At 42.7% G+C, this 10,017-nt stretch overlaps 1 protein-coding gene across 3 annotated transcripts in view; it reads right to left on the bottom strand.

Moving 5' to 3' along the window:
- Positions 1–3,305: 3,305 nt before the first annotated feature.
- The window catches only part of LOC133543980 (deoxyhypusine hydroxylase-like), a 14,352-nt gene continuing 7,640 nt past the window's right edge, over positions 3,306–10,017 (bottom strand). For all 3 annotated transcript variants that reach the window (XM_061888946.1, XM_061888944.1, XM_061888945.1), the window contains exons 3-6: positions 7,196–7,363; positions 7,051–7,127; positions 6,734–6,989; positions 3,306–3,688 (exon numbers count right to left, since the gene is read on the bottom strand). In XM_061888946.1, coding sequence (XP_061744930.1) covers positions 3,378–3,688; positions 6,734–6,989; positions 7,051–7,127; positions 7,196–7,363 — 812 coding nt within the window. In that variant the 3' untranslated portion in view covers positions 3,306–3,377. The remainder of the gene's footprint in view (positions 3,689–6,733; positions 6,990–7,050; positions 7,128–7,195; positions 7,364–10,017) is intronic.

The following is a 10,017-nucleotide window of genomic DNA, read 5'->3' as shown; positions in this document are numbered from 1 at the left end:
CTGAGCAGCCTTTTTTTCTTTCTGTAATATCTAATGTAATTTTTAAAATGTACTATTTAATGGACAACTTGCTTTAAAATCATAAATCAGATATTTAGTTTTATTTCAACAAAAAAAAGTTGTAATGTATGATACGTTTGTTACATTATTGGGAAACACAGAACTAATATCCATCCATCCATCCATCATCTTCCGCTTATCCGAGGTCGGGTCGCGGGGGCAACAGCCTAAGCAGGGAAAGCCAGACTTCCCTCTCCCCAGCCACTTCGTCTAGCTCTTCCCGGGGGATCCCAAGGCGTTCCCAGGCCAGCCGGGAGACATAGTCTTCCCAACGTGTCCTGGGTCTTCCCCGTGGCCTCCTACCGGTTGGACGTGCCCTAAACACCTCCCTCGGGAGGCGTTCGGGTGGCATCCTGACCAGATGCCCGAACCACCTCATCTGGCTCCTCTCCATGTGGAGGAGCAGCGGCTTTACTTTGAGTTCCTCCCGGATGACAGAGCTTCTCACCCTATCTCTAAGGGAGAGACCCGCCACACGGCGGAGGAAACTCATTTGGGCCGCTTGTACCCGTGATCTTATCCTTTCGGTCATGACCCAAAGCTCATGACCATAGGTGAGGATGGGAACGTAGATCGACCGGTAAATTGAGAGCTTTGCCTTCCGGCTCAGCTCCTTCTTCACCACAACGGATCGGTACAACGTCCGCATTACTGAAGACGCCGCACCGATCCGCCTGTCGATCTCACGATCCACTCTTCCCTCACTCGTGAACAAGACTCCTAGGTACTTGAACTCCTCCACTTGGGGCAGGGTCTCCTCCCCAACCCGGAGATGGCACTACACCCTTTTTCGGGCGAGAACCATGGACTCGGACTTGGAGGTGCTGATTCTCATTCCGGTCTCTTCACACTCGGCTGCAAACCGATCCAGTGAGAGCTGAAGATCCCGGTCAGATGAAGCCATCAGGACCACATCATCTGCAAAAAGCAGAGACCTAATCCTGCGGCCACCAAACCGGAACCCCTCAACGCTTTGACTGCGCCTAGAAATTCTGTCCATAAAAGTTATGAACAGAATCGGTGACAAAGGACAGCCTTGGCGGAGTCCAACCCTCACTGGAAATGTGTTCGACTTACTGCCAGCAATGTGGACCAAGGTCTGGCACTGATCATACAGGGAGCGGACCGCCACAATAAGACAGTCCGATACCCCATACTTTCTGAGCACTCCCCACAGGACTTCCCGAGGGACACGGTCCAATGCCTTCTCCAAGTCCACAAAGCACATGTAGACTGGTTGGGCAAACTCCCATGCACCCTCAAGAACCCTGCCCAGAGTATAGAGCTGGTCCACAGTTCCACGACCAGGACGAAAACCACACATTCCACGTCCCAAGAGCTAGCTTCTGTAGCCGAGGATCGGACCGCCAAGTGTCCTGCCTTCGGCTGCCGCCCAGCTCACAATGCACCCGACCTCTATTGCCCCTGCTATGGGTGGTGAGCCCATTGGAGGGGTGACCCACGTTGCCTCTTCGGGCTGTGCCCGGCCGGGCCCCATGGGAATAGGCGCTCGCCATCGTGCCCTAGAGGGAGGCCCCGGTGACCCGCGTCCGGGCGAGAGAAATCTAATAGACTGTATTTATATTATTCACATGTGAATAATGCTGTATAATAGACTGTATTTGTTATTCACATGTGAATAATGCTGTATAATAGACTGTATTTGTTATTCACATGTGAATAATGCTGTATAATAGAATGCATTTATATTATTCACATGTGAATAATGCTTTATAATAGACTGTATTTATATTATTCACATGTAAATAATGCTGTATAATAGACTGTATTTGTTATTCACATGTGAATAATGCTGTATAATAGACTGTATTTATATTATTCACATGTGAATAATGCTGTATAATAGACTGTATTTGTTATTCACATGTGAATAATGCTGTATAATAGAATGCATTTATATTATTCACATGTGAATAATGCTTTATAATAGACTGTATTTATACTATTCACCTGTAAATAACGCTGTATAATACTGTATTTATGTTATTCACATGTGAATAATGCTGTATAACAGACTGTATTTATATTATTCACATGTAAATGATGTATAATAGACTATTTGTTATTCACATGTGAAAAATGCTGTATAATAGACTATTTATAGTATTCACATGTAAATGATGTATAATAGAATATTTGTTATTCACATGTGGAAAAATGCTGTATAATAGACTGTATTTATATTATTCACATTTGAATAATAGACTGTATTTATATTATTTACATGTGAATAATGCTGTATAATAAACTGTATTTGTTATTCACATGTGAATAATGCTGTATAATATAGACTGTATTTATATTATTCACATGTGAATAATGCTGTATAATAGACTGTATTTATATTATTCACATGTGAATAATGCTGTATAGTAGACTGTATTTATATTATTCACATGTGAATAATGCTGTATAGTAGACTGTATTTATATTATTCACATGTGAATAATGCTGTATAGTAGACTGTATTTATTTTATTCACATGTGACTAATGCTGTATAATAGACTGTATTTATATCATTCACATGTGAATAATGCTGTATAGTAGACTGTATTTATTTTATTCACATGTGACTAATGCTGTATAATGGACTGTATTTATATTATTCACATGTGAATAATGCTGTATAACAGACTGTATTTATTTTATTCACATGTGAATAATGCTGTATAGTTTTTATTGTCCATTCTGAGCGAACTGTGGTGCTGAATTTCCCCCAAGGATCAATAAAGTACTTTCTATTCTATACTTTCCAAGCTAAATAATGCAAAAGTAAAAGTAAAAGGGACGGCGTGGCGCAGTGGGGAGAGTGGCTGTGCGCAACCCGAGGGTCCCTGGTTCAATTCCCACCTAGTACCAACCTCGTCACGTCCGTTGTGTCCTGAGCAAGACACTTCACCCTTGCTCCTGATGGGTGCTGGTTGGCGCCTTGCATGGCAGCTCCCTCCATCAGTGTGTGAATGTGTGTGTGAATGGGTAAATGTGGAAGTAGTGTCAAAGCGCTTTGAGTACCTTGAAGGTAGAAAAGCGCTATACAAGTACAACCCATTTATCATTTTATTTAACTAACACATTAACATGAATATTATTATTGCATATTAATACACAAATCAAGGTGATGTTTGAGTATTTTGATCTGAACAAAAACATTTAACTAATAACATGAAACTGCATGCAGTGCATGGATTTTTTCTGTCTTAACGGAAAGAAGGAATACGCCTCGTAAGAAAAGCTGAAGTATTTTAATGAGGCATATATTTATTTGTACAGGACATGTAACTTCCCGGTGTGACCTTTAACCTTGTAGGCGTGTCAGTGCGTCTGCATACTGGAACTGCTCGCTGTTTTCGTACTCCAGCATGTCCAAGGCCACCTCGCAGCTTTCCTTGACCACGCGCTCGCTGTCGCCACGGTAACGCTGCAGCACGGCCAGACACTCCTCCTCGCCAATGGAGCCCAGGGCCTCGGCGGCCTCGTGACGCACCATTGGGTTCTCGCCGCCGCACTCCAGGGCGGCGCGGAGGGCCGGGACCGCCGCCGGGTGCTGCATCTGGCCCAGCACGTAGCCGATCTCATGGCGGAAGAGCGCGCTGGAACACTGCAGGCCTGGAACGCAGGACACGCCGATTTGTCACGCTTTACACGCACACCCACTGATTTTAACCCGGGACTCAAGATTCAGGTCTTACAATTTCTGTTAGAATAATTATGTGTAAGTTATCCCACAACTCTTATGCTTAAAAGGCCGTTGCTATAGTTATCATCAATTGTGCAGAAGTTGTACTTTTATATCTGTGCATAGGGACATTGTCTCGTATCAGTGTTTGTGTCCAGACTCGGCCTGCTGACTGCTAAGAGCGAACATCGAGTACTGTGACGCAGACAGAGCAGAGACAGGGCGATATCATCAGTGTCAGCACATTTGCATTTCATGAATAATCATATATTGTGTCTAACTGGGGCTGTTGAGATTACCCCCCTTTACTTCAGAGGCAGCCTCAGGGATGTAACCAGGGACCTCCCAAATAAATAGAGGAGAACGTGGGACTGTACCTTAGAGCGTAGGTTGGAACTGTAACTAAGAGTACAGCCCAAACATCTTTCATCATTGAGCCAAATTTAACTCTGTCTCTGCATGATTCCTTGCTTCTTGTCTGTTTAATAAAATGTCATCCTTGTCTGAACCAGGTCTTCCAATTCCTCACTTTAAAATTGATGAACATACCGCAGGGGTGTCCAAAGTGCGGTCTGTAGCTAATATGTTTTACGGCCCACGGCAGAATCGTTAGCATGCACATTCTTCTGCTAATTTTTTGGATATACCAGTATACCTCTGTCCTATTTTGGGACCTGGTGCATGCTAATAGCAGGCTAGCATTTTAAACATTTTACCAAGTACAGGTACCTCAGAGTAATGTATTTTGGTACTTAACGCATGTTACAGTTAGCATTTTATCATGCTAGATTTTTTTTCTAGCTAATTCAGCAGGTATACACCTCAGTGTCATATATTTTGGTATTTCACTAATGCTAACTGTTAACATAATGCTATTACTAACATAGTACTGTTAGCATGTTAACTTTTTTAAAGCTAATTTTGCTCATATTTGGTGTTACTTGACGGTACCCTGCCAGCGTGCTAACTGTTTAGCATTTCAGTTCACTTTGGCTTTTCAAAATTCACAGAGTAGTATAAAGTATTTTGGTACTTAACGCAAGTCACAGTTAGCATTTTATCATGCTACATTTTTTTTTCTAGCTAATTCAGCAGGTATACACCTCAGTGTCATATTTTGGGATTTCACCAATGCTAACTGTTAATTAATGCTGTCGTTAACATAGCACTGTTAGCATGTTAGCTTTTTTTAAAACTCATTTTGCTCATATTTGGTGTTACATGACGTTACCCTGCCAGTGTGCTAACTGTTTAGCATTTCAGTTCATTTTGGCTTTTCAAAATTCACACTGAATTTCAACAGAGTAGTATAAAGTATTTTGGTACTTAACGCAAGTTACAGTTAGCATTTTATCATGCTAGATTTTTTTTCTAGCTAATTCGGCAGGTATACACTTCAGTGTCATATATTTTGATACTTCACCAATGCTAACTGTTAATTAATGCTATCGTTAACATAGTACTGTTAGCATGTTAGCTTTTTTTAAACTAATTTTGCTCATGTTTGGTGTTACTTGACGTTACCCTGCCAGTGTGCTAACTGTTTAGCATTTCAGTTCACTTTGGCTTTTCAAAATTCACACTGAATTTCAACAGAGTAGTATAAAGTATTTTGGTACTTAACGAAAGTTACAGTTAGCATTTTATCATGCTAGATTTATTTTCTAGCTAATTCAGCAGGTATACACCTCAGTGTCATATATTTTGGGATTTCACCAATGCTAACTGTTAATTAATGCTATCGTTAACATAGTACTGTTAGCATGTTAGCTTTTTCTTAAACTCATTTTGCTCGTATTTGGTGTTACTTGACGCTACCCTGCCAGTGTGCTAACTGTTTAGCATTTCAGTTCACTTTGGCTTTTCAAAATTCACACTGAATTTCAACCGAGTAGTATGAAGTATTTTGGTACTTGACACACGTCATCATGCTAGTTTTTTTTTCTCGCTAATTCAGCATGAATACACCTCAGTGTCATATATTTTGGTATTTCACCAATGCTAACTGTTAACATAATGCTATTGTTTACATAGTACTGTTAGCTTTTTTAGCTCACGCTTTGCGTTACTTGACACTACCCTGCCAGCGTGCTAACTGTATAGCACAGGGGTAGGGAACCTATGGCTCGGGAGTCAGATGTGGCTCTTTTGATGACTGCATCTGGCTCTCGGATAAATCTGAGCTGATGTTGCTTAAAACGATAAGTAATTAATAATTTCACTTGTAATCACAGTGTTAAAAATATTGGTCAAAATATAAAACATTCTCATGCATTTTTAATCCATCCATCCGTTCAAGAAGTTGCGTTAATGGTAAGAAGTTATTTACTATTGGTTAGTGTGGGGCTTGCCCTCCTGGGGGTTCTTCAGACCCCCAAGCACCGACATGAGAGCCTTTTTCAGGGTTGCAATATTGTTTTATTTTTCAATAAGTCTCTCAGTTGTTTTCCAGCAATTGTATTTCCAGCCCCAACCCCATCTCTCCTCCTGGCTGCTGCTTATAACAGAGCGACAGGTGATTAGATAACAGGGCCCAGGTGGGCCATCTACGCACCTGTTGCTGCAGGCCTGCAGGCCACACCCCCTCCACAGTTAGCTTCAGAAAACAATGTTATTACAAAGAATAAGAGACCTATTATACTCTAGAAATGTTGGCCTTACTTAAAACTGCACGCGTTTAGTTGTGTTCAGTGTTAGAGAAAATATTGTATGGCTCTTACGGAAATACATTTTAAAATATTTGGCTTTTCGGCTCTCTCAGCCAAAAAGGTTACTGACCCCTGGTCTAGCACATTTAAGTTCACTTTGGATTTTTCAACATTCACACTGAATTTCAACAGAAATCAATGGCATTTTCTAGTAGTTTGAGAAATGCATATTGTGCTGGTTTGGAGGGTGAAAGCTACAAAAATGGCCCCTGAATACTTCGATGTGTCAGCGTGTGGCCCTCAGTGGAAAGAAGGTTGGTGGCTTACCATCTCCCAAGGCAAGCACTGCCTCCTCGCTGCCCAGGTTGCGAAGCGCAAACATGGCGCGGTAGCGTTCAAAGAGGGGCAGGCTCTCGTCCAATAGGGCGCGGCGCAGCTCGGGCACGCTCTTCCTGGGGGCGGGAGGGGCGGGGTCCACCGAGCAGAAAGGGTTCTGGTCCGTGCGGCCGTCCTGCAGCTGTTTCTCACCCCCGCTCTGCAGCCACTCCACGCGCCGGACGGCCAGCTGACACGTCTCCGCCACCTGCGGCGAGGCACACGTCGTCAGAGGGACGTGACGGCGAGCCACGCCGCACCTTTTCTACCTCGACCACGGGGTCCTGGCTGTAGGTCTTCAGCAGGTCCAGAACGGAAGGATCCCCGATGGCCCCCAGAGCCTCGCCTGCAGACACACAACACTGTTGCTTGCCGTGCCACACTTTAACGTGTCCCCCCCACGCCTCCAATCACCTGCTTCGTGCCGCACCATGGGCTCCTGCCGGGCGTCCTGCAGCACGGCGCTCAGGGCGGGTATGGCCGCTGAATCCTGCATCTGGCCCAGACAGTAGGCCAGCTCGTGCTTCAGCAGAGCAGAGTCGTCCGTGAAGGCTTTGCTGATCCACTCCACGGCTTCAGCGCCTAAACAAAAATCATTTGATTGGAGCACAAGTCAAACTTAGTTTAGTCTTTATTTGAAGGGACACTGCATGGAAACATTAAGCTCAAAGACGGATATGTTCTGTACCAGATTATAGCTAAATAGACAACTTCCATCTGCAGTCCCTGGCTGCCTAAATCAAAGGGATACAAATACCATGCAATAAAATCATACCATAGCACGTAATCAAGTTAAGAAAAGTCATAAAATGCCCTATCATGGACACATACTTAATATACAATACAACTACATCTCATTTTTACATCCTCACACAAAGACAATACATGCTCTTGTTCACATCTTTCATCATCATACTTGCCAACCCTCCCAGAAATTCAGGGAGACTAACGAAATTCAGCGCATCTCCCGAAAACCTCCCGGAAGAAATGTTCTCCCGAAATCTCCTGAAATTCATGCCCCCTCCAGCTCCATGCGGACATGAGTGGGGACAACCTGTTTTCACGTCCGCTTTCCTGTTATATAAACAGCTTGCCTGCCGAGGCACGTTACAACATCTATGGATTTTTAATAAAAAACTGCACACACAAGGAGACGAAGCAGAAGAACGAGGAAGTTACAGCCATGGCGATACCGTCTGTAATAGAGTGATTATATGTTGTCTGTTGCCATCTACTGGTGAATGCTGGCTATAGCGTTATGGGGTTGCTTTTTGATTGGACAAAGATGTACGTGGTGTTGTGCACCTGACGGCAAGTGACTCTAACCAGTACGGCACGCAAATGGCAGAACAAAGGTTACTCAAATAATGAAAGGTAAGTGTTGTTTTTTTAATAACCAGCAAGCACAGTACAGTTAGTAGCACAACTGTGTTTTTAATAGGTACCGTCTGAAATTCAAATATTTATTTTATATATATAATAAAATAAATATATATAGCTGGAATTAATTGAAAATCAAGTATTTCATACACATATATATATATATTACATATATACATATACATATACATATATTACATACATACATACATATATGTCTTGATTGGATTATCCAGAGAATAGTGCTCAATACCATGGTAGAGCGCAATATGTAGGTGTGGGAAAAATCACAAGACTACTTCATCTCTACAGAACTGTTTCATGAGGGGTTCCCTCAATCATCAGGAGATTTTTTTTTTCTTCCTCCAGATGATTGAGGGAACCCCTCATGAAACAGTTCTGTAGAGACGAAGTAGTCTTGTGATTTTTCCCACACCCACATATACATACATACATACATATATATATATATATATATGAAATACTAAAGTTGGTGAATTATACTCGTCCCCTCTCAACCACGCCCCCAACCACACCTCCTCACCACCCCCGACCTCAACCCCCACTCCCCACCTCCCAAAATCGGAGGTCACAAGGTTGGCAAGTATGGTCATTCTTTGTAAAAATAACCATGATTTTAACACACACACACACACACCTCAGAGTTTACAACAAAAATGCTGTCATGAATAAATATAATACACATGAAGTTGATGTGTCAAACATAGTGGCCACCTTAGTGACCGTGTGAGCAGCTTTGCTCACATTTTCTGTAGAGCCATAATAGATTCATAAAAGAAGCAAACTTCATGAGTTTTTTGTGAGCAACAAGTATGTGCTCCATACTTGCCGACCTTGAGACCTCCGATTTCTGGAGGTGGGGGGTGTGGTCGGGGCTGGGGGGCGAGGTTAAGAGGGGAGTAGTATATTTACAGCTGTTGTGTGCGCAGTTGTGCACTTCACTTTCTAAAGTAGATGTTATTGTCACAAAGGCATGATTGATTGAAACTTTTATTAGTAGATTGCACAGTAAATAAATGATAAATGGGTTGTACTTGTATAGCACTTTTCTACCTTCAAGGTACTCAAAGCGCTTTGACACTACTTCCACATTTACACATTCACACACACATTCACACACTGATGGAGGGAGCTGCAATGCAAGGCGCTAACCAGCACCCATCAGGAGCAAGGGTGAAGTGTCTTGCTCAGGACACAACAGACGTGACGAGGTTGGTCCTAGGTGGGATTTGAACCAGTGACCCTCGGGTTGCGCACGGCCACTCTCCCACTGCGCCACGCCGTCCCTGTACAGTACATATTCCCTACAATTGACTACTAAAGGGCAACACCGCAATAAGTTTTTCAACTTGTTTAAGTCGGGGTCCACGTTAATCAATTCATGGTACAAATATATACTATCAGCATAATACAGTCCCCACACAAGTTAATCATAGTATATACATTGAATTATTTACAATCCGGGGGGTGGGATGAGGAGCTTTGCTTGATATCAGTACTTCAGTCATCAACAATTGCATCAACAGAGAAATGGACATTGAAACAGTGTAGGTGTGACTTAGTAGGATATGTACAGCCAGCAGAGAACATAGTGAGTTCACATAGCATAAGAACAAGTATATACATTAGAAATACATTCGATTATTTACAATCCGGGAGATGGGATGTGAATGGAGGAGGATTAAAGGGTTGAAGTTGCCTGGAGGTGTTGTGGTGCATCATGTACAGTAAGTGGCAGTATTGTCCTGTTTAATAGTGTCACATGCTGTTTACGGCAGACAAACTGCCTTACGGTAGAGTGTTAGACGTAAACGTGACTGTTGTTGTGTGTTGTA

This window comes from Nerophis ophidion, linkage group LG26, assembly GCF_033978795.1.
Source record: "Nerophis ophidion isolate RoL-2023_Sa linkage group LG26, RoL_Noph_v1.0, whole genome shotgun sequence".
In the NCBI taxonomy this organism is placed as follows: Eukaryota; Metazoa; Chordata; class Actinopteri; order Syngnathiformes; family Syngnathidae; genus Nerophis; species Nerophis ophidion.
The sequence above is the reverse complement of the archived record's forward strand: the minus strand, read 5'-3'. Positions and strand labels throughout refer to the sequence as shown.